At 48.6% G+C, this 24,436-nt stretch overlaps 2 protein-coding genes across 7 annotated transcripts in view; one reads left to right on the forward strand and one right to left on the reverse strand.

The window, feature by feature from the left end:
• Positions 1-3,946, forward strand: part of Pop5 (POP5 homolog, ribonuclease P/MRP subunit) — a 5,417-nt gene extending 1,471 nt beyond the window's left edge. The window contains exons 3-5 of the mRNA XM_029533546.1: positions 1,265-1,414; positions 1,581-1,664; positions 1,747-3,946. Of these exons, the coding sequence (XP_029389406.1) occupies positions 1,265-1,414; positions 1,581-1,664; positions 1,747-1,859 (347 nt within the window). The 3' untranslated portion in view covers positions 1,860-3,946. The remainder of the gene's footprint in view (positions 1-1,264; positions 1,415-1,580; positions 1,665-1,746) is intronic.
• Positions 2,919-24,436, reverse strand: part of Rnf10 (ring finger protein 10) — a 28,206-nt gene continuing 6,688 nt past the window's right edge. Inside the window, exons 2-17 of one of the 6 annotated variants that reach the window (XM_021222603.2) lie at positions 20,422-20,618; positions 16,011-16,210; positions 14,418-14,508; positions 12,517-12,701; positions 12,306-12,442; positions 11,223-11,383; positions 10,657-10,782; positions 10,180-10,432; positions 9,832-9,965; positions 8,412-8,529; positions 8,134-8,235; positions 7,103-7,258; positions 5,015-5,115; positions 3,821-3,878; positions 3,581-3,739; positions 2,919-3,209 (exon numbers count right to left, since the gene is read on the reverse strand). In XM_021222603.2, coding sequence (XP_021078262.1) covers positions 3,136-3,209; positions 3,581-3,739; positions 3,821-3,878; positions 5,015-5,115; positions 7,103-7,258; positions 8,134-8,235; positions 8,412-8,529; positions 9,832-9,965; positions 10,180-10,432; positions 10,657-10,782; positions 11,223-11,383; positions 12,306-12,442; positions 12,517-12,701; positions 14,418-14,508; positions 16,011-16,210; positions 20,422-20,618 — 2,252 coding nt within the window. In that variant the 3' untranslated portion in view covers positions 2,919-3,135. The other 5 variants (XM_021222602.2, XM_021222601.2, XM_029533545.1 and 2 more) reach the window with 5 other exon arrangements.

Below are 24,436 nucleotides of genomic sequence, written 5' to 3' on the forward strand. Positions count from 1 at the left end.
GGAGAGAGGGCTCAGCGGTTAAGGGCACCTGCTGATCTTTGAGAGACACAGGATTCCAATCTGAAATAGTCCGAAACTCCAGGACGACACCAGGCACAAAAAATGTGTAAATACAGACGTGCAAGCAAAACATCACAAGAATATAAATTGTTAGTGTGGTGCATTGCCACACCACCTCCAGTAAGGACAAGTGACAAATTCCACAGGCTGAGGCATTTGATCTCAAAAGGGGGAGGCCTCCTGGAACCGGTTGCGGAACTCTTTGTAGGAGAAAAATTATTGAGCAGTAGATCTTTCGGCTACTTATCAGTTTTATGTTTTCTATTCCTTTTCCTATATACGAGATGTTCCTGATAGCCTAGGCCAAGATCTTAAGCTAGTATTATAGCTACAAAACCATCCCTTGAAATGGAGTCACGAAACATGACCTCATCTCCAGGAAAACCAACACTTCACTTTATAAATCATGTATAAGATAGTATTGATAAATATAAGCTTTCCAAACAATATTTTATATGGCTGCACGTGTCTCATCGGTAGTAGGTTTTGGTATCTTAAGAAAGTCTTAGCTGGGCGTGGTGGCACATGCCTTTAATCCCAGCACTTAGGAGGCAGAGGCAGGCGGATTTCTGAGTTCAAGGCCAGCCTGGTCTACAGAGTAAGTTCCAGGACAGCCAGGACTACACAGAGAAATCCTGTCTCGAAAAAAACAAAACAAAACAAAACAACAACAAGAAAGTCTTATATAGGAAGAATTAAACAGTTTAAATTTTGTTTTGAAGATTTACAGAAGAACAGGAACTAGAGGTTAAATAGTAACTGATCATAAAAATTCATTAGCTTGTTCTTGGGAATTTGCCACTAGCCTTAGATGATTTTTGTATTTTGAAAACACCTTTATTTGAAGTTATAAGACTTGGATGACCTTGTACTTGGATGTACCAAATGATTGTTACATCTGCTCTTTCACTGTTTCACTGACACACCTTTTCAGAGCTGTCACACCTGTTCTCTATGTATACAAACCCTTGACTGAGGAGAGCTGCAAAACACACTCAGATTCAAACTGCCTCTGTGTTTGTTTCTGTTCGTCACCACCGAATCCTTACGCACCTGACCTCGAGAACCCACTTCTCAGGGACCCCTATACCCAGCTGGGGTGGTCTGTGGCAGCACATCCTCCCATGTGATGTTGGCCTATGATAGGGTTTTCTGTGCAATTCTGTGAATGGGTTCTCTCTTTCCCAATTTCCCACTCCTGTAGTCCGATACCTCAATGCCTACACTGGAGTCGTGCTACTGCGATGCCGGAAGGATTTCTACCAGCTCGTGTGGTCAGCCCTTCCTTTCATCACCCATTTGGAGAACAAAGGCCACCGTTACCCGTGCTTCTTCAACACCTTACACGTGGGAGGTATGGGTGGTCCTGTGGATGGTGGCTGTTGTTCAGAGCGGTTGCCAGGTGGGTGGGTCTTGCTGCTATCCACTGAGAACAAGATGCCCCTCCCACCACACCCACCCCCTGGAAGACAGCAACCGCTTCACAAGCTGTTGTCCACAGCAGCTCTTTCGTGTGCCAGGTACCATTAGAACCTGTCAGAAGTTCCTGACCCAGTACAACAGGAGGCAGCTGCTGATCTTGTTGCAGAATTGCCCTGATGAAGGTAAGTAACGCCAGGCCAGAGCAAGCAGGGACTGAGGCTCCTCGGGGAGGACGGTGCCCTAGGACACCTTCCTTTGCTGCAGGAGAACGGGAAGCCATCCGGAAGTCTGTATCGAGAAGCTGTCTGCTGGACCGAGAGCCCGTGGAAGAGCTTTCCGACAGTGCTGGTGAGGAGGTGGCAGAAGCCATGGAGTGACCCTGTCGAGGCCCACTTGTGGGATCAGGACATTACGGGAGGTGACAGCAGCATCCCACAGGTCTCCAATGGAAATGACTGACAACCAGCATACAGGTGACAGCTTGAAGCGGAGGGCTTGCTGCCTTCCCTTCCCTCCATGGTTGTGAAGGCTCTGTGTGCAGACATTTTGGATGTAATTGCTTAGCTTGTGGGTGGAATAAGCATTCTTGGCTTCCAGGGCAATATTCCTAAACCATAAAAAGTGCACTTGCCTTGAATGCGCTTCCTGTGTGGTTCGAGGTGAGTTTTAAATGTTCCTAGACCCTTAATAGAAGAACACATGTAAATCTGGGCTTGGTGGTACACAGACCGGCTTTTCTCTTGAGTTTGAGGCCAGCCAGGGTTCCACAGAGAAAGTGTTTCAGGTGAGGTGGGTTCAAGCAGAAACATTGAATAACCAGCAGCTACACTTAATAACCCAGGTCAGTTCAGCACTGTGTCCAGGACTGCGAATAGCAGGGCATCCTCAGTGTACCGTGGCCTAGGTGCCTTTCAGCGGACCCCAGTGAGGCGTGAGTGTGATCCTGGCCTTGGGAGGCGGGCTGATGTGAATGGGAACGGCTCCCATAGATCTGAAGACTTTAGTCCCCAGTTGGAAGGATTGGGGGTGCAGCTTGTTGAAAGGGTCCCAGGTAGCTCTCTCTGCCTCCTGCCTGTCTGCCATCAAGCTCTGCAGGATGGCTTACAACTGACTCTCCCCTTTAAACAACGGGCACTTAAAAAGGTTGGGCTCAGCTTCCAGCTCCCACACGGAGGCTCACAAGCAAATGTAGAGGGACTCCAGTTGCAGGGACCAACAGGTAGGCATGCAAACACCTTTTCGGAGGTCTTTAAAAAAACCGTGAGGGGCTGTGAAAGGGCCAAACCTCTCTTGGTAAGAAGGGGTACCAACAGGCACAGCCTCCCCTTCACATATTCGGGTGCCTGTCCGTGGCACAGCCACTTCCCAGGAGGAAAACCTGTGCTCACTTTGGGTTGAGAAAATTAACATCAAAAGGTCTAAGGTGCAAATGAATATGCTTTCAGGAAGGCAGCTCATGTGAGTGTCAATACTTTATTTTGGTGTAAAGAGGGGAAGCTGGAAAATACACTGTATTTAAAATTTTCTTGGTTCCCCCTCACTTTGTGGAAAGCCCCTCCCCCCGCCCCAAGCTAATCAATCAATCTGTTCAAACTCAAATACTTAAAAGATTACAGCAGCAAAACAAAAGCACAGGAAACTGATGGAGAAGTGTCACTTGGTGTGGACGACCGAGGTGCTGAACAGCAACTTCTGCTTATGTCTCTTCCTTTTCTTCCCTCCTCTGTCTTCTGAGGGGAAACAGCGAGAGCACACTTAGTCTACCAAGAGGAGGCACGAGGACTGTGGGCACTGAGGTGAACTGGCTAGAGATGGCCCTAGGCTTAAGATCACCCAGGTCTGATTCCCAGAACCCACAGGGTGGCTCGCTACCAGGTGCAGCTCCACGTCAGGAGATTTGAGCTCCAAAACATCAAACATGCAGGCCAAACACATAATAAAAGAGTTCCTCAGAATTCCACTTCTGGACCTGAAGAATTCACCTAGGGTGGATAATAAGCCCCGTGTGGGCACTTGGTACCTGCCACTGACCCAGGCAGGAACTGCAGCACGCGTGGCTAAGCCTGAGCTCTGAGCTGAGGGAGTTTCTGGCCCTTACCAGAGAGGGGGTCTGACGTAGCTGGTGTGTCCAATTTCATGAAGGCTGCTTCCATAGCTTGGCTGAAGGAATTTTGGAAACTGGGCACAGGAACACGGTCAGAATTGTCACTCTCCCCATCGCTGTCCACAGGGGCAGGAGGAACCAAGCTATTGTCATCTGAAAAGGGCAGTGTTAAGATTGCAACCCTTGTATTGAGAGGGGGTGTCAGATCTGCCCTCGCCGCCCACCCGCTCTCACCTTTCTTTGGAGCAGTTTTGGGCCACCCGTCTGCTTTTGCTTTGCCAACCCTCAGCATCTGCCAAGCAGGACAGAAGGAAAAAAGGATAATATGGGGCATAGAGACCTTATCTCAAAAAAAAAAAAAAGATAATACTAATAATGACAAAATGTAGAATAAGCACATGCCCTGTCTTCCAGGGGTTTGTTTATTTGTTTTGTTTTAACCCCCCAGGAGTAAGGGAACAGAGTTCCCTGCATAGCCCAGGCTGTCCAGGAACTCACTCTGGACCAGACTAGCCTCAAACTTGCAAAAATCTGTCTGGTTCTGCCTCCTGAGTGCTGGGGTTAAAGGCATGCACCACCACCGCCTGGCACCTTCCAGTTTAAAAAGCCATGCATATACTGAGCCTCCTGCTCTGAAGACCCTACAGTGCTTTTGTGCCCCCTGCTCCCCAGGTACTGTCTTCCAGGGGCAGTCAGAAGCCGTGGCCAGAAGCCCAGCTCTTTTTTGTACATAAGGTAGATCAGAACAGTCCCTCTGCCTTTACAGGAACTGCCTTCAGTTCACGTGATCAAAGCCAGCTCTACTGTAACTTCATTTGCTAAATATGCCCCGCAGCTCTTACCAGAATTTGTTCTCCTGTTTTTATAGTCTGGGTAGGCATGGGCTACTACACTAATAAGTACCTATGACTTCTTCACCCCACCCTACCCCACCCAGCACAGAATTCAAGCAAGCCTGCCTGACCCTGATGCCTATGTCCCCAAGTGCGACACATGATTCGAGATGAAGTGTGCTGGGCTAAGAGGTGTTGGCTTCACAGGGTAACCTATTCTGGTTGAAGTTCTTGTATTTGGGGACAGGGTCTTCTGTATCCTGGCTTGGCTTGAATTCCTCACCCTCCTCTGCTCACCCCTCAAGTGCTGGGATTTCAGGCCTGCACTTACCATTACTTTATCTTTCACTGTGGTCATTTTATAAGATTAATTAATTAAAACTACCTGAATTCTCAACTACTTCCATGAGCTCTGTTGTGAGCCAATCTCTCACACCATGCATGTGCAGGGCGATGCACTGGCTCTGGCTGCCTCTCCACCAGGCAGCCGGCTCTCAGCCAGCCAGCCAGCCAGCCGGGGACTCTCACCAGCTGCACTAGGTTCCCAGACAGCAGCAGAGCTCACATGAGCTGCTTTCTCAAGCAAAAGATTTACCTGGGCAAAGGAAAGGAAGGGAGAGTCTTCTTCCAGACTCCCAACGCAGAAGGAGGGACTGCCCTGACTGGCAGTGGGTGACAGAGGGGTCAGCAGAAAGTCTGAAAGGAAGTCAGAAACCTGGTTACATAAGTTGGGTTCTAAAAATATCAAGTATCCTTTTAATGAGAAACAACCATGAGAGCCAGGCATGCTGGCACTGGCCTGCGACCACTCTGACAATATAGTGAGGTGCAGACCAGCCTTCTGAGTGAGCCTTAGCTTCAGTCAGGGAGGGGGAAGAGATGGGGAGGTGAACGGAATCAGTTATGGATAACTGCCATAGCCTCCCTAAAGAAAAAGTAAGCCTTGGTTCAACTATTAATCCTGCCATGTTCTTATTCCAGAGCACTAGGCATTGCCTACACCAGTGAACGCAGACAAGAGGCTTCTCAAAGCTACTTTAACACTGGCATGCAACCACAGCAAGACAGCCCTTCCCTCAGGAAATACTACAGGCCTCACCACGGCTGGCTCATGACTACTGTAATCCTAGTACTTGGGAGGCTGAGGCAGGCACACCAGTGAGCTCACAGCCAGTCAGTGATACAGCAAGACGGTCTAAGAAATAAAAACAAAAGGCTCGCTAGCTCTCAAAGCTCAGATGTTTGCAATGGGCTGGTTTTGTGGGCGGACAACTTCAGAAGAAACATCCAGATCACTGTTATGGCCACGATGCCCTGGCAGTCAGGACTGAAGACACACACACCGACTGAGTCTCCTCTACAGAGTCCTCGGTAGACACACACACACCGAGTGAGTCTCCTCTACAGAGTCCTCAGTAGACAGACAGACACACACACCCCCCGAGTGAGTCTCCTCTACAGAGTCCTCGGTAGCAGTCCACCCTTTCTTACCTACAGCTGATGCATCCCACACATCAGGCACTGCTGCAGCCACTGCTAGGCACTGGGCAGTGGGCGCCTTGTCCCTTTCCTAGTAGCAGGTCCTTCCACAGTTACCCAGTGCTACTTGACACATTCACTCTGAGAACTATTCTTACCTTAGAAGACCACACCTGCCAAACAAGCCAAACTAACCCTAGCCCGAGGACCTGCCCCACACAGACAAACTAANACAGACAAACTAACCCTAGCCCGAGGACCTGCCCCATACAGACAAACTAACCCTAGCCCGAGGACCTGCCCCATACAGACAAACTAACCCTAGCATGAGGATCTGCCCCATACAGACAAACTAACCCTAGCATGAGGATCTGCCCCATACAGAGTGTACCAGGAGTCCAGAGCATCCTTTCACGCAGCAGCTTCCTTCCCAGTTAAGTGGGAAAAGCTCACGGTTCCACAGTCTGTAAGAAACTCATTCTAGCCCAGTTCTAGCTGAAGCTCCTGTAGCTCATCAGTCTCAGGCTGTGTGCTGGCTAGTTTCTTATGTCAACTTTACACAAATGAAGGTCATCTACGAAGGAGGACAGGGTTTCTCTGTATAGCCCTGGCTGTCCTGGAACTCACTCTGTAGATCAGGCTGGCCTCAAACTCAGAAATCCGCCTGCCTCTGCCTCCCGAGTGCTGGGATTAAAGGCGTGCGCCACCACGCCCGTAAGTTTGACTTTTACAATCAATATTATGAAAGGACATTATAAACATTGAACATGGGAAGAATAAGAAAAGAGAAAACAGAACAGATGGGTCAGAAAAACGATGTGGGCTTTACGAAGCCACAAGGTCTAACAAGTCAGAAGCAAACCTAAGAATTTAATGTGGCTTAGGACTAACACTAAAAGTTTTTCACTTAAATACTGCAATGTGCCAGGTTGGTCAGAACTGTGAATTCAGACCCTAGGGTTTGCTTACAGTCAAGGCCCATGGCTAAGGGTGCTCATGCTTCTTGCAGACTGACTTGAGTTTGGTTCCCAGCATCCATTAACTCCAGTTCCAGACTGGACACTCTCTTCTGACCTCTAGAGCACCAGACATGTATGTGGTAAACATATATACATACAGGCAAAAAACTCTTACACATAAAATTCATAAATTAAATCAAATTAGAGCTCTAAATAGTAGAACCCATTACATATCCACTATTTACCTGCATGGGAGCCTGGACTTCTGCTCAGAGGAGACAGGGTTAGGGCCCCATGGCCCTCAGTGCTGGCGGGACCCAAAGCAGAATCAGGGGGACAGGTATAGGAATTGAAGGCCGGAAACTGCTGAAGGTTCTCGAGGGGAATGTGAACCTCGGGGTCTGCAAAGCAAAGAATGGCAGGCCCATGTACAGTTGGTCACAGTTGCTCTAAGGGCCTGGAAGACATTTGACTACCAGGGCGTCTCTGCTTTACTCTACAGAAATCCAGACAGCAGGAGGCCCAGGCAGTAAGAATGGCCTAAGCTATGTCGGGGATCCTCCCCTCCAAAGACTGGATGCCGTGCAAACCTTTATACCTTCACCTCTGGGGAGGTAGGCAGTTCAAGGTCAGCCAGCCTAACAGTGAGCTACTGTCTCAAACTTCTCTCGAGACATCTGTTCTTTCAGTTAGGATGTGTGTAGAAGCTGAAGCACACCCTCACTCCTCCTTCAGCAGAGCGAGCTGTGTTGAGCACTCTAATGGAGGAAGCAGGAGCCAGGTCCTTCCAGCCAGCATCCACATCCTAGCTGTGACTCTCTTCCCATGTGCGCCTGTCTCCTCAGACAGCCCATGGTGGGCTCGCTGTGAGCCTGGAGTGGCCTCTGATTCTCAGCTGACAGTCTGTCACAGGCCCAGGTTCCAGTCACACTGATCCCCTGGATCTAGTGACTGGTTCTGGAGTCAAATCAGAAACTGCTCCCAGCTCAACAGAGCTCTCTCGCTCTCTCTCTCTCTCCCTCCCTCCCTCCCTCTCTCTCTCCCCCTCCCCCCTCCCGCCCGAATCCTGTATGTGCTGTCTCCCACCCTCCTGTGAGCAGGTCAGGTCTATCTAGGACAGTCAGCAGCTAGATAATTCCCTACCGTGGAACAGTTCATTATCACCTTCACTACCTTACTCCAGGAAGAATGGAAACGATTGGCAGGGCGCAGGCAGGCAAGGGGCCCGCATAGACTCACACAAGGCAAAGTAAGCAACCGTGAGCTCTGAACTTACACCTGCCCTGTCTCTTGTTCTCCTCCATCTCAATTCTGCGCTCTCGGCGACGCTCCTCGCGAGCCTTCTTTTGGCGCTGACGCTTCCTTTTCTCAATGTCATCTGTGGGTTGGTCAAGTTGTAAGAAAGACGGATCAGCCACCATTAACTCTCCCTAGATAACCACAGCTAAGCCAGTGAGACAGTGGACCAGGTGGATGGATGCATCCGTGTCTCAGCACAGCTTAAGCCCCACCGCCCACACTGGGTTCTGAGAAAAGGACAATGGGCTTTCTCACCTGAGAACAGCTCTAGGGTTTCCTTAGAGACCACAGGAGGCTGTAGAGCTAGTTCACAGATGCTGAACTCACAGGTGAGTGGCAAGTGAGAGAGGTACCTATGACGCTGCCGAACATCCTACAAACAGAACCAATGCTCAGCTACTTGAGAACAAAGGATCCCAACAGCACACACCCCCAGCACGAGAACTCAATGGACAGCGCTGCTGCCACTGCTCTGTGGAAAGCCACACCCTATGTACAGCCTGCACTTGGGAGGCAGAGGCAGGTGGATTTCTGAGTTCGAGGCCAGCCTGGTCTACAAAGTGAGTTCCAGGACAGCCAAGGCTACACAGAGAAACCCTGTCTCGAAAACCCAAACAAACAAACAAAAAAAGATAGGACTTGTTGACACCAAAACAACAAACAGCCCTGGGAGCTGGGAGCCATGAACAGAGCCAGCAGTGATGCCAGAGGGAAGGCGCAGAGACTGACGGCCCTGTGAAGGGAATCTGGCCTGGAACCCTGGAAACCAAAGCCTGTTAACTTAAGTTTCTACTCTTTTTCTGTATTTATTTCATGCAATAAATACAATTTTGTACCAATACAGGCATATTTACTGAATGACAAAATTTCACATAGGTAAATCATCATCACATAATTCAAAGTTATTTCCAAACTAAAACCCAATTTCACACCTGTGTAACCTAGCTTAAAGCATCCAAGGACTTTGGGGTTTTGAACATTCCTTTCCACAAGTAAAAAGGGAGACACAGCAGGGTGTGGCAGTGCACACCTTTAACCTAGAGATCAGCCAGCCTCATCTACACAGCTAGTTCTAGGGTAGCCAGGGCTTCACACTGAGCTCCTGTCTCAAGAAATAAAATAAGTATAAATAAATGTAAAGGGTGTGTGTGTGTGTGTGTGTGTGTGTGTGTGTAGGGGTATGAGACAAGGACAAATTTCATTTGGAATGAAAAGTAAGACATCAGTACCCCAAACTGGAGCACTGACCAGAGACACAGGACAGGATACATTGCACTGAACCCTAGCACAGTCAAGAGAGGCATGTGGGGCCGTTACTCAGGATTACAGTAAGTTTTAAAAAACCAACCAACCAGAAAGAGACCCGAGCAGTTCTGAGGTGGAGGCAGGAGGATCAGAAGATCAGGCATCCTTGGCTCACAGCCTAGGCTGCATGAGAGAGCCTCGCAAAACCCAAGAAATAGAACAGTGGTGCGGCCAAGTCTGAGGCCAGCCTGCTCTACAGAGCGAGTTCCAGGACAGCCAGGGCTACATGAGACAGACCCTGCCTCAAAAACAAAGAAAGGAACGGCAACAATGAGCACATCGAGGCCTCAACACTTGCAGCCTCACAGTGAGGCCTACAAGAGAGAGATCATGGTAACAGCACATACTGCTCTTCTCCAGAAAGCCTCACCTCAGACATGGAATAGCCAGCAATCTCTACCACGGTTGCCGAAATCTTCTCTGGGCTCTGCTCCAGGCTGCCGTACTCCCGCACAAGGCAGCGCACGTTGACAGGGTGCAGGAACATGTGCTGTCCATCTTCCGCTAAAGACAAGAGCTCTATTCACACATGCCCCAGCCAGCCTCCAGCATGGACCTCTCTCTCCCAGCCAGGCCCACCATTCCCGCTTGCTGCTGGAAAGCAGGGGGCCAACCCCCAGGACCTAGCAAAGACACCCTGCCCTGTTCAGAGTGCCAGGCCATCCCTCTCCTTCAAACACCTGAGGCAGCCCTCCCTCCGTCCCCCTCGGGGACTCACCTTGGTAGAAGTAGTAACAAGGAGAGCTGCTGAGCTGGGTGAGCCCTGGCTTAGTAATGGGCTCCTGGCTCATCTCAGTGCCAACGGTCCCCTCTCCCAGACTGTCATCGGCTACCTCTGCGTCCTCACAGGCTTCCGGCTCAGACACTGCTTCCTCCTCTTCTACCAAAGGGAGGGTGAGAGGACCAGGGGGGTCCAGAGAACAAACTTGTGCAGCTTCATCATCAAAAGCAGACAGATACTCCAGCACACCCTGCTGGAACAAACCCTAGGTCAGCACCAAGTCCCAGTCCTGTTCCAGGAAGCAGTGCGGCAGAGGCAGTTATGCTCCCCAGCTGTTGACCCGAGCTCTCTGTTCAGTGCCACCCCTGGAAAAGGTGACAGATCTAGTCATGAGGACACAGCCAAGCCACCATCTCTCCTTTACAACAGTGGGATCTGAAGGACAAGTCACTTCGTTGTGACGGGCACACTGACCTTCCTGGGTTGGAAAGCAGACTCCGTGGCCAGGGGAGCCATCAGCACCAGGTGTTCCAGAGCAGCCACAACACCAGTGACCTCACCTCCGCCTCCAGCCACTCCTGACAGAGCTTCTTCCCGAATCTAAGGCCACCAGAAAAAGAAGACCCAAACAGACTCACTTTGAAGGACAAGCAGCGATTGTCATGGCTCAAGCTTAAGAATCCCTGATGCAGACGACACAGGAGCTACTCCTTCCTTGGCCAATTCTACTTACTCCAAAATCTCCAAAAAGGGTTGCTAAGGCCTGATGGGCAAACCAGAGTACTCTTCCCACAACGTTTCCCACAACACCTTGAAAGCTAAACCTAAGAATTTTCCTAGACAAGCAAGACACCTTGCTTAATTAACTAAGAGTACAGCTCAACTAGAAACCCCACTGTTACAGTGAGCCAAGACAACCATTCGGAGCTGTGGCTTAAAGCTGTCTGCAACATGCCCTCCTTCCCATTCCCACCTAACTGGCCTTTCAGCCCCTCCCTGGAGCTACGGGAAGCCGGGGTCTGCAGTTCCCATCTGTTTACCTTGACCTCCTGGATAGCAGCCTCAATGAAGCAGGACTCAGGAGTGTGCTTCTCCTCCGCCAGCTGCTGCTCCAGCGCGACTTTCTCCTCCAGAACTACTCGGTGCAGCACCTGCTCCCTGGAGGCCAGCAGCAGCTTGGAATACTGGCTGAGCTGCTCATCTGCAGGAAAGCCGGGGGTCAGACACACAGAACAACTGTTGCACACTTACCTCTTCTGCCCTAGGCAAAAAGTAGGACTCACAGTACAACTTCCTGGAAATATAACAATTACCCTAAACTGGGCTACCCCAAAGACCCAAGCAGTTAGAAGAAGAAACCCCACACACATGTTTACGACTGAGAACACAGTGTTAACCCATAGGTCTAGCCATACGGAAATGGTCAGGAAGACAGTCTTCTAAGAATGAGGGAGGCACTGGTGACACGACAAACCTAGATCATCCATCCATCCTATATTCTAGTCTTTAAAAGAACAATAGGGGCTCTGGCATGGTAGCTTTTAATCCCAGCACTTGGGAGGCAGAGGCAGGCAGATCTCTTGTGAGTTCGAGACCAGCCTGGTCACAAAGTGGGTTTTGGTACAGGAAAACCTTGTCTCATCCACAGACGTGAGCCAAGCACAGCCAGTCCCAGTCTGGGAGGAGCGAGTGAGCTGAGTGACCTGACTGCGATTGAGGGAAGGGTTGTGGGTGATTTATGGGTTAGGGTTAGCCCCAGGTCTTTGGTTTCTAAGACAGAATCCCATGAAGCTCAGACTGACTCCAACTTGATATGTATGCAGCCAAGGGAGAAGCTGAACTTGTGATTCTCCTGCCTCAGCCTCCCAAGTGCAGGGATCTCGTGTGCACTCCCACGGCTGGTTCCTTCCTTGTACTCTTGCTCTGTCACCAGTGCTGGGAGCTGCACCTACTGATTTGTGTACTTGGCAACCACTCGGCCCTGTGCCACATCCTCTGCCCTTGTTTTCAGACAACTTTTCGTGCGGGTAGGTTAAAACTGGCTTAGCCAAGGGGCAAATTCTGATTTTACCAAGATGCATGCAATATCCTTAAGAGTTGGTTACTCTCCCCTCCGTGCTCACCTCCTAGGTTAATAGGATGGTCTACATTCACCCACTTGGATTTGGGCAGGGCCACCAACACTCCCTTCTCTCTCTTCATCAGCTGCATGGTAATGGTGTCCCCCACAGCATACTGTCGAGACTCTGTGGCAACAACACTGAGACAAAGGCGTCTGGATGAAGCAGAGCGAGGAGGCAGCAGCCCAGGGTCTCACCTACCCCACAGTCTTACCTCTTGAGATCCTTCTTATGCACAGAGCTGTAGCAGATGGGACATTTGCTCCAGGTTTTCTCACTGAGGGAAAGATAGTGCAGGATGCATGCCCAGCAGAAAATGTGTCCACAGCGCGTTATCTTGGCCGCAGTAGGTGGATAGAGGCATATTGGGCAAGATGGCACTTCATGGCTACAGATGCGCTGTAACACAAAGACACACAGTGTCACGGCTCTCAGACCTGACTCAGGGCCAGCAAAGTCAGATGTCTCTCTCTGCATCTCATCACTTCACCAAACTGTTAACAGAAGACATGGCTGGAGAGACCACTCAGCAATAAAGAGCACTTCTGCCTGTGGAGTCTGAATGAGAATGTCCCCATTTGGTGGGACTGTTTGGGAAGAATTAGGAGATATAGCCTTGTGGATGTTGAGGCTTCTAAAGCTTCCCCATTCATTCCTAGTCAGCTCCGTCTCTGTCTGGTGGTTGTTATCACCGTGTGAGCTCTGGTACCATGCCTGCTGGCAGGCTTCTCTCCAAAGTGATCAAGGACTCTCTCTGAAACTGTCAGCAAGCTCCCCAGTTACACACTTGTTCTGTAAGCCATGCTATGTCATCACAGCAAGAGAAAAGGACACTGCTCTTGCAGAGGAGCCAGGTATGGTTCCCAGAGCCCGTATCGAGGCTCAGAACCTCCTGAACTGCAGTTCCACGGGACCTAGTTCCATGGGACCTCTTCTGGCCTCCACAATCAATGGTTTTTTAAAACCTGTTTAATAATATAGGTATAAGGATGAACACACTTTAAGCAAAGTAAGAAAGCCATAATCATGGGCTAACCCAACGGACAGGTAGTAGATACTTGGAGAGCTCTACATGACACAATCACACAATCCCATAATCCCATTTACACAATGTTTAAATACACACATAGTAGAAGGTAAAAAGCCCAGATCTAATTTACTGATAACTTCCAACAGAGTAGTGAAGACATATACTTTGTCTCGTTTTTTGTCTTGCTTTGTTTTGTTTTAAGATTTCTTTATTTTATATATATGAATACACTGTCAGGATCCCATTACAGATGGTTATGAGCCACCATGTGGTTGCTGGGAACTGAACTCAAGACCTCTGGAAGAGCAGTCAATGTTCTTAATAGCTGAGCCATCTCTCTAGCACAAGTGTTTTTGTTTTGTTTTGTTTTTTAGATTTATTTATTAATTATATGTAAGTACACTGTAGCTGTCTTCAGACACTCCAGAAGAGGGAGTCAGATCTTGTTACGGATGGTTATGAGCCACCATGTAGTTGCTGGGATTTGAACTCTGGACCTTCGGAAGAGCAGTCGGGTGCTCTTACCCACTGAGCCATTTCACCAGCCCTGTTTTTTTCTTATAAGGCATTCTATAACATTCCTAGATGATTATATAAATTTTTAAAATAAGAGGAATCCATATTTGTCAAAGTAAAATAACATACAAGAAAGGCTGCTTGTTATTTTGAAAGTAGCTGCCACACATCCCTTCAGAACCAGCACGGAGACACATATAAGCTCATGACCTCAGCGGCAACACATGCAGCAGAGGCTTTGTAGAAAACAAATTGCCTGCTAATTTGATATTAATTATGACAAAGGTCTGCCAATGAAGAAATGTCTGTGTAACTGAGCTCAGCCTGGTCAGATGGGTAGTAACCACGGTCCCTCTGACTGAGTCCTGGTTATGACTTCCTCAGAGGGGTAGGGAGATCCTTTATTGCTTATACACCCTTAGAGAAAAGCCTTTCATATCCTAACTGGTATCCAAGGCCAGTCAGAAACCATAGCCCACATTTAACAGCGCTAACAGCTGCTGTGCAAAGGCAGCCTTTAGTCAGCTTGCTCCCTCTAATGACTTAGAAAACTTGGTAAAGCCACTCACCACTTGTTCCACAAAGTCCCAGTTGACTAAGGTGTCAGGGTCAGCAAAGTGAGCTGCGTAGTCTTGGTCTTCAGACACCACAAATTGGCAGCTAGAAACAGCAGGCAAGACAGGCAGAAAGCAGTCTGTCAGAAATCACCCAAGACCTCACAGGAATCCCCACCTCAGAGTTCAGGTGCTGGCCAGGAGCAGCGGTGGCTGCCAGGAGGGGGCTGCATAACCTACGGGCTTCAGCCTCAGCTCTGCATGGAGTCCAGTCTCAGCAGGCAGGCAGACGCCCAAATCCATAAACTATTTCTTCTGCTTCCAAGCCCTAACAAGCTCCCTGTTGTTCTCCCGTGAACTAAAATTAACCCAGACTTCCTCCCTCAACCCTTGGACTCTATGAACATAGCACATCATCTTTAAGGCAGGAGAAAGCTGGTCTCAATCACTTGAGAGCAATCCCCATCAAAATACACAGTGTTGCTTTAGTTTATACCCAAGGGCCAACCTTACATCTAATGACTCAGCAGAGGGGAAGGGAGGGGTGGAGACCACTTTCCTTCCTGCTCCACCTTTCTGTTTCTGAATGAGTCTTCCTAGAACTGTGGACTGTAACTCTTGGCTTCCACGGGCACACTAGGGGAACGCACAGGAGCGAACAAGTAAACGCTAGAGTTGGCAGTTTAAGGAAAAGCATTGCCCTTACAGAGTTTGGCAGCACTCATGCCAGGGGGCTTCCAGGTGCCATAACTGCAGCTTGTAGGGAACTGCAAGTCTGCCCACCTCCAACTCAGGTGCACATAGATAGCCACACACATACTCTCACACACACAATTTAAATTAAACTCTTTGGAAAAACAGAGTGCCTACCTTTTTTTCCTTTTTGGATTTTGTTAAATAAAGGTTAACAAAAATGTGTGTGTCTGGGTGTTTTGTCTGCATGCATCTGTGCACCAACTGCAAAAGAGGGCATCAGATGCCCCGGACCTAAAGCTACAAATGGCTGTGAGCTGCCGTGTGGGTGCTAGGAATCAAACCTAGGTTCCCTAGAAGAAAACACAGTGCTCTGACCCCGAGCCAGCCCTGCAGCCCGCAGAGTGCTAACTGTACTCCACCTTACTGACCCTGCCTGCTAACTTGAGTCCAAGCCCGCAGAGTGCTAACTGTACTCCATCTTACTGACCCTGCCTGCTAACTTGAGTCCATCCCTGAGAGGAGAAGGCACCTCCTCTTCCTATTCACAATGGTAGCCGCAGCGCCAACAGTCCACAGCCTAAGAAACACCTGAGCGCTGCACAGAGGGAGCAGCCAGGACCGAGTCAGGCGTGCCCTCTGTCCCACGGAGGCCTGTCCTGAGGGCTCCTGGGAAGACTTTTGTTTGCACCTCAGTTCTTCCTCTGCTCATCTCTCCCCTCCCCGCAGTCCACTCAACAGCTGCCTGAGTCCACACACCACTCCTGGTCCCAGAAGTCATGGCAAACACTGAGAATACTCCCTCAGCAAATGTGACAGGAGAAAGCCAATCTCCTTTGTGTCTCTCCCTCCTGACTGTTTAGATGAGGTGTCCTCCTCACAGTTTGGTCCCTTTGCCCTGGATGGGATACTCACTTGGCCTGTAGAAAGAGCTCCTTGTTGAAAGGCTTGTGTCCCCACTTGTTTCTCTTCCCCCAGCCGCCATGCCCACTGCCTTCAAAGTGACCTGCCTGGCCACGCGGTTCAAAGGTGAAATTTAACAAGTGGTTCAGGTTGATCTTCTTAGGACCAGAGAACTGGGCAGGGCTAAACTCTGCCCGCTGAGCCTCTGCTACCTATAAAGAATGACAACATTTCAGAGTGAAGAATTTACCCATTGACAGCAGAAATCAGCACAGCTCCCCTTCCTTCCACATGGCTGAGAACACTGAACCGCTGGCTTCAACGCTCACCTAAGCCGTGCATGGCAGTGAGGTCAGGCGATGCTCCCCCAGCATCTGCATCCCAACTGTCCCGTCTGTCCGACTCAGCAGCACTACAGTGAGAGCCCTGCCCTGCACAGCCTTCTCTAGTCACCGAGAGCAACTCAGCCAGTAAACTCTCCCTAGCCCCGCCGCCTTTTATTGGTGGTGTTTAGTATTGAACCTGGAGCCTCACGAATGCTAGGCAAACTTTTACCTCTATGTCAAATCCACACCCACAGCTCCACAACCCTCCCCCCTTAAGACTTTAAGAAAAGTTTGCCGGTGTGGAATGGAATGCCTTTATTCCCAGCATTGGAAGACACAGGCAGGTGGATCTAAGTTGGAGGCCAACCTTGGCTACAGTCAGGACTACACAGAAAAACCTTTTCTCAAAAAATTAATTGAAACCTTCAGTGCTGGTGCACATGGACCATGCATAGCGGCAAGTGAAGGTGTCCACACACGCAGATGGGGAAAGTCCCCGGAGCTACTGAGTTACAGGTACTTGTGGGCTGTCCTCTGTGGGTGCTGGAAATCAAACTTGGATCTCTGTAAGAACTCTATGTTTTTGGGTTTTTTGTTTTGTTTTTTTTTTTGTTTTGTTTTGTTTTTGTGGTGGTTTTTGAGACAGGGTTTCTCTGTATAGCCCTGGCTGTCCTGGAACTCACTCTGTAGACCAGGTTGGCCTCAAACTCAGAAATCCGCCTGCCTCTGCCTCCCAAGTGCTGGGATTAAAGGCGTGCGCCACCACGCCCGGCTGAGCCTTCTCGCCAACCCCACACACCTCTGTGCTATAGCTATAGTTTTGGAGTTTCATCCCGGCACAGAGGTTGTGGGAGGGAGCTGCCAACTGCCAGAGGCTCCTGTCTAGGACACTATTCTTGACAATTAATTAAAACTGATGGAGTTAGAGCATGAAGTTAAACTAGCTTCAACAAGAAATAAACCTAATCACTATGCTAATCAGTTTAAGAGGTAGCAGGAAATCAACGTCCAGACTGAGTCCTCAACAACCCTGCACGGAAACAGTAGACTCCTCCTCTCTTAACGTCTGTTCGTCTGTCTGCTGGGCTGCTCCAGGTCAGCATGCCCTCACCTGAAACACTGATCTGATGAACAACACAGTGGGAAGAGCTCAGGAGACATGGGTCCTGCTCACTTGCTCGCTCGCCTTAAACCCCAGCTGTCCGGTTGTGTTCTCCCCAACAGAGCCAGACCTTTAGCACTCCATGCTGTGTCTCTGTCCCATATTCTTGAGAAGGGTTTCTCTGTGTAGCCCTGGCTGTCCCTGCTAGATCTCCCTCTGCAGACCATGTTGACTTCCAACTTAGAGATCTGCTTGCCTCTGCCTTAGTGCTGGGACTAAAGGTCAGGGCTACCAGCACTGGCTCCTCTTTAACCTGCCGTCTCTTTAAATATTTATTTATTTATTTATTTTATATATATGAGTACACTGTTGCTGTCTTCAGACGAGGGCATCAGATCTCATTACAGATGGTTGTGAGCCACCATGTGGTTGCTGGGATTTGAACTCAGGACCTCTGAAGAGCAGTCAGAGCTCTTAACTGCTGAGCCTTCTCTCCAGTCCCTCTTTAACTGTTGTTGTTGTTTTTTTTAACCCCATTATTTACTTTAATGTGCAAACAAAAGAAAAAAGGAAAAGGAACTCCAGCTAGGCAAATGTCATACTTTCACTGCAGCAGTTTTTAGCATGCTCACTCCTGCAATGCCAACACCTGAGAAGAAAAAAAGCAAAACAAAACCCCAAAAAGAAACAGTGGCCTGGCAGTTGGTGGCGCACTCCTTTAATGTCAGCAGGTGTGTTGTACATTATTGTCACTTCACACTTCATGTGCCCTTTGGAGCCCTTGAGTAATAAAAGGCACAGTGCTGGTGTCTCTCTTGCAGAGTAAAATGCTGCATTCCTTAGTCTCAGCCAGGAGTTCCCTGGGTTTGTTTAGAGAGTAAAAGAGATAGGCCTGCCTCTGCCTCCTGAGTGCTATCTCTTTTGAGTTCAAGGTCAACCTGTTCTACAGAGCGAGTTCCAGGACAGCCAAGGACACACAGAGAAACCCTGTCTGGAGGGGGAAAAAAAGGACTGCCTGGTGTGGTGGCACAAGCCTTTAATCCCAGGTCTGTGAAGGCTGAGGTAAGTACACTGTAGCTGTCTTCAGACACTCCAGAAGAGGGCAACAGTTTTTGTTACGGATGGTTGTGAGCCACCATATAGTTGCTGGAATTTGAACTCAGGACCTTTGGAAGAGCAGTCGGTGCTCTTAACCACTGAGCCATCTCTCCAGCCCCACCATAGCATTTTATAACAGATTATAACACAAGTTCCAGAAGATCTGACATTTCCTAACACCTATCTCAAGTAGTGCACAGACAGACATTTAGGTAAAAACACTCAAGACACATAAAATAAAATTTAAAATATCAATGTAAAAGAAAATAATAAACAAATATAAATAAAGCACTTGAGGGTTTTGAGGGTGCAAGGAAACTGTCTGAGAGCCAGTCTCACTGTCCAGCCAACGATGGCTTGAATTAGTGCTCTTCCTACGTCGACCTCCTAAACGCTGGCATTGCAAGCTCAAGGCTTGCCTTTCCACTAGACCACATTGCTCTACAGGTTAGACCATGCTATTGACAAACACATCCCCGCTGTCATACAGGAGCGTCACTGTAACTGGGAACTCACTATGTCCACAATTCTTGTTTATGGGGTTGGTGCTTGTGTGTGAGACAGGCTCTCACTCTGTAGCCCTGACTGTAGAGCTCCTCCTGTGTCTGTGTGTCTGGACAGTGTGGAATGAGAGGCATTTGCTTCTACAGCTGCCTAACTGCAGCGATTCACCCCTACCTCAGGTCACCGTTCCCATGCGCCAATCTCCCAAACCCCTTTGCTTATCTGGCTTGGTTCCTGTTGGGCATCCTTTTCCTCTCCTGGATACTTCCTTGATAGCTCATTCCTGCCATCCCTGTGTCCCTTATTCTACCCTCCCTCCACTGTACACCAACCCCATTTTTGTCACTTCACGCACATGGCTCCAGGTCAACGCCCACCAGCGACCTTTACACGCCTGCTCCTGCTTACTCAGCCTGACAGCAGCACTGAGCAAAGCTCTAGCGCCTCCTGTTGCGCCCAGTTCCTTGTCCCAGCCCACGTGTGTACCTTCCCCACTCACAGGTCCGTCCTTCAATCTGATCCCTCACAGCATCACCTACTCGTCCCAACAGTGTTCCTTCCCTGGCTTCATTCAGATCTCTCCAATCTACCTCTGCAGCCGGGCTGATGGCACAAACCAGTAATCTCTGCCCTTAGGACACCAACGCAGCGGCCCAGGCTGCCTGCCCAGTGAGGTCTCAAGAATAAGTAAACAACCAACCAACCAAGAGGTCAGTGGCTGAGGCAGTCACTGTTCTTCCCCCCACATACACACACTGGTTAATCCAATAAGCACTTACCATCAGGGAAATTACACACTGGCTACTGACACACCAGACTAGAGAATTAGCCCCTAGAGAACAAAGACAATGAGCAGTGTTCGCTGCTCTGCTTGGACTCCTTAGTTGTTCTTGGTACATCACAGACGAGGAGGAGAAGCAGCCCTTTAAAGGCTATCTACTCAACCTGTCTCCCTCTGGAATGGCTGCACACACAGCACGGACAGACAGACAACAGCACAGCAAACTAGTCTTCTTGATAAGCGCTTCCTAAACCCAGCGCCTAGGACTGAAGGGCAGTGGGCACCTAAACCCAGTGCTCACATCAACCTTTACTCTCTAAACAAACCCAGGGAACTCCTACAGGTGCACGGCTGAGACTAAGGAATGAAGCATTTTACTCTGGAAGAGAGACACCAGCACTGTGCCTTTTATTACTCAAGGGCTCCAAAGGGCACATGAAGTGTGAAGTGACAATAAAGTACAACACATCTGCTGTCATGTCTGCTCACCCAGGGGTGTCACAGCCCCCAGGTCTGGTTAATCCCCAGCCGCACAGCCAGCCTGGCTGCCTGCCCTGCTGGCACTCACACTTTGTGACAGACAGCGCTACCAAGGCCATTCTCGCTCCGTACCTCATCTCGTCTTCCACCATTAGAAGAAGAGCTAAAGGGTTTGCTGCTGCCACCGCCCCTTTGAGGAGGCATCTTGTTAAAAGTTTTGCTTTTCTGTGAATTGGAGCGACGGGAGTGGTTGCTAAAATTTTCATTTTTGGGGTAGGAAGGTTCACGCTTGCGATTGTAACGCTTGGATCCATTTGAGTTCTTTCCATCTGAAACAAAAGAAATAAAAGTAATAAGTTTAATGTTTTCCCAGACACAGCCAATTTCTGTCTATCTGTCAGCAAAGTTGAACTTATTAAATAAGGGCCTGTGAGAATGCTAAGTCCATAGCACCGGTGCTCTGAGGACGAGCCTCAGGAAGGTAGGCTGTGCCTGGTCTGCAGGCCGGACGGGAAGAGGATGGGCACCGCCCTTAGTGTACTACAGAGCATGCACAGAGCTCTACAGAGGAAAGGCCTAGGCTTTAGCAGACATACTAACCAGGCATAAAAACAAGCCAGGGCATAGCGCCACACCCCCTTAATCCTAGCACTCAGAAGGCAGAGGCAGCTGGATCTTGAGGCCAACATGATATAAATTACAGGGCAGCCAAGACGAAGAGACATTCTGTCACAGACAGTTCAGTGTCATCCGCTTGCTATGGAAACTACAGAGTTAACACATACATGCTGGAGCACGTCAGGTCAGTTCAAGCTACTTTAAACATCAGAAGAACATACACTTGATTATAAAAATAAAATTATAAAACAATTGGCAATAATTGTGAGATAGTACGTTATTAAGTGCTGTATTCCCCCACCCTCATCCCTGTCATAGAACTCAACTTTCCTCCTGTCTCAGGTCCTGAGCACTGAGCCTGCAGGCAGGAGCTCACTAGGCCTGGCTTCTTTTATATGCTTGCTCCATGTCTTAGACAAAATATTCTTGCTGCTTATGAGCTGTTTTATATATCCCTAGTCTTCAGTCAGGCCCAGTGAGTGGCTCATACCTACAGATTCAACATTTGGGAAGCTGAGCCAGGAGAATCGTCGACAAGCTTAAGATCAGTCTGGGCTACACTGTGAATTACAGGACAACTTTGTTATAAAAATAAAATCTGTATTAATTGTTTTTATTACATGCTATTTATTTTGCATGTGTGTATGTGTTTATTTACATGAGCCACAGCACACATTTAAAGGGCAAAGGACAACTCTGGACGGGTTCTGTCCTGCCAATGTGCAGGTTCTGGAAAAAAATGAGCTCAGTCATCCAGCTTGGCACCAGGTTTTCTTACTCAGTGAGCCATCTCTCTAGACCACGAATCCAAATCTAAGGAGCTGATTCAGTGGAAGCACACAATGGAGTTCAGCTCCCCCAGAACCCATTTAATGCAAGGCAAGTAAGACAACTAACTGTAACTCCAGACCCAGGAGGCAGGGAGGGGCTGGCTCCTCAGATTAACCAGAAACCAGCAAGTTCCACTTTCAGTGAGGCCCTACCTCAATCCACAAGTAAATAAATAATACATAAATGAGAGTGATCAACGTCATACCTGTGCACACACATACAAACAAGCTTATACATTGGTACACATCACACACATGTAAAAGCAAAAGACACAGAGAGCTGAGAGCCATGACACACTTAGAACCCCAGCACTTAGCAAGTAGAGGCAGGAAGGAAAGTGTATGTTTAAAGACAGCCTGAGGTATATGAGTCTGTCTCAAATAAAGCTGAAGTCTACAGAGGTGGGTCAGGGTTAAAAGCACTCGTTGCTCTTTTAGAAGACCTAGGCTCAGCTCAGCACCCACATGGTGGTTCATGATGTCTGTAACTCCAATCCCAAAGGATCCAATGCCCTCTTCTGACCTCTGCGGGCACCAGGCAAGAACATGGTGCACACATATAAATGCAGGCAAACACACACATAAAATAAATACCTATTCTTCAAAAGCACATTTATTGGCTACCCAATTGCCTGCCATGAGCTAATAGGATAATATAAGCAATAAATTTAGTAATGTCTTTTTGCTAGTTTCACATTACGGTACTAAAGATTGTTTTATAAGGCCTATGTAGCCTGTCAAACATTCAAAGTGAGATGAGATTATAAAGTACAGTCATAAAAGCCCGTTACATATCCTGAAGTTGCTTTGTAGAAATTAATGACTGATTTATATCCTAACAGCATCATAAAAGAGAACAGGAAGTTCACTACATTCAGTAGCAACATGAATAAACTCTGTTCAAATACAAGGAACAAATGGCTTCTGGTTTTACTTTACCTAGATTTTTTGGGTTTATTTTTAAACTTTAATTTCTCTAATTAGCAAAAGATACTTTCAGTCTATCTGTTGATCAACTAAGTATATTTTGGGTAAAGAGCCTGCTTGCTTAGTTTCACTGGGAGGTAGGGTCTCGAGCCGCCCCAGGCCGCCTCAGGCTCCCCCACTTGTGAGGATGACCTGATCCCAGCTCTCCTGACTCTGCCCCCCAAGTGCTGGGATTACAGCTGTGCCCCACTGGATCTGGCTGTCCACTTTTCTTTTCTTACTAAGAAGATAAACTTCGGGAAATTGTTGCCAGGATCCAAAAATCATCAATATTTTTTTCCTATTTTGAGACAAGACTTCTTTGTGTAGCACTAGCCATAGTCTTGAAAGTCACAGAAACCCGCCTGCCTCTGCCTCTCTACGCCTCTGTCTCTGCGCCCCTCTGCCCCTCTGCCCCTCTGCCCCTCTGCCTCCTGAGTGCTGGGATTGCAGGCATGCACCACCATGCCCGGCATTACTGATGAACAAGGAACCTGGGTCAGTACACTATCTTAAGCCAGTACTAGCTTAGACAGAGGGGAGGGAGGGGTAAGAGGCTCAGCTGAGTGTAAAGTGCTTAGTCTGCAAGCAGGAGGCTCTGCAGGAGGACCCCAATGCCCACATTAGGCTAGACGGATCCAGTGCACAGCTCCAGCTCCAGGGGAGGTAGACACAGTTGATTCCAGGAGCTTCATCAACAGCCAGTTTAGTCAAAAAGGCAACTTCCCAGGTCAGTGAGAGATACAATCTCAAAAAAATAAAGTGGAGGCACTGGAGAGAGTCTCCCACCCGACACTGATGTCTATCTTCACATGTGCCTACCTTCAAGGGTGAGAGCATGAACAAATATATGTGCACACCCAAACACAAGTGTAAGGCAAAACAATGCTTATCAAGAAAGGTGAAGTAGACCAGCATGCCAGAGTGAGTGCTACCAAGTCTGAGTTCAAGTCCCAACCCCACAGGGTGGAAGGAGAGACCCTCACCCTGCAGCTGCCTTCTGACCTCACACGCACACATGCCATGTTCCTGAGCCCATGAACCTCAGGGTTTCTCTCATCTCTGCTTTCTCCCAGTGTTCTTCCCTGGCCTGGCCTGCTGACCCGAGCCTCGTCTGCGGCCTGACTGTCTCTGCTAGGTAGTGCTAGCTCTGCACATCTGTGTCTGCTAACTCGACTCCACCGAACTGGACCACTGCTGTATCCATGAAGTGTCTGCGAGTGGATGGGGCTGCCGCTGCTAACCTGTGAACTGAATTTTGGATTTCCAGAAAACAGATGGAAGTTGCTCCCAATAACCTTTGTAAACAGGTCCTCTTTCCCCATACCTTTCTTTTCTACTACCTCTGGTGGGTGGTGGGTTACAAGAGAGGTTATAGCGTTTAAGAACCAACATTAAAAATAAGGTTTGAAAAAAAGTTACAGGGCAGTGGTGTCATACACCTTTAATCAAAGTATTGGGAGGCAGAGGCAGGAAGATCTTTGAGTTCCAGGACAGCCAGGACTATACATAGAAACCCTGTTTCAAACAAACAAACAAACAAACAAACAAGTCTATATGCACAAAATCCTGGCTTTAGGGGCTGGAAAAATGGCTAAAAAATAAACACTTGCTATTCTCCCAGAGAATCCAAACTAGTTTCCTAGCGCCACATTCTTAGTTCTAAGGAATCTAATACTCCTCTCTTCTGGCCTCTGAAGGCACCTGGTATATATATGACACACACACACACA

This window comes from Mus pahari, chromosome 23, assembly GCF_900095145.1.
Source record: "Mus pahari chromosome 23, PAHARI_EIJ_v1.1, whole genome shotgun sequence".
NCBI lineage: Eukaryota > Metazoa > Chordata > Mammalia > Rodentia > Muridae > Mus > Mus pahari.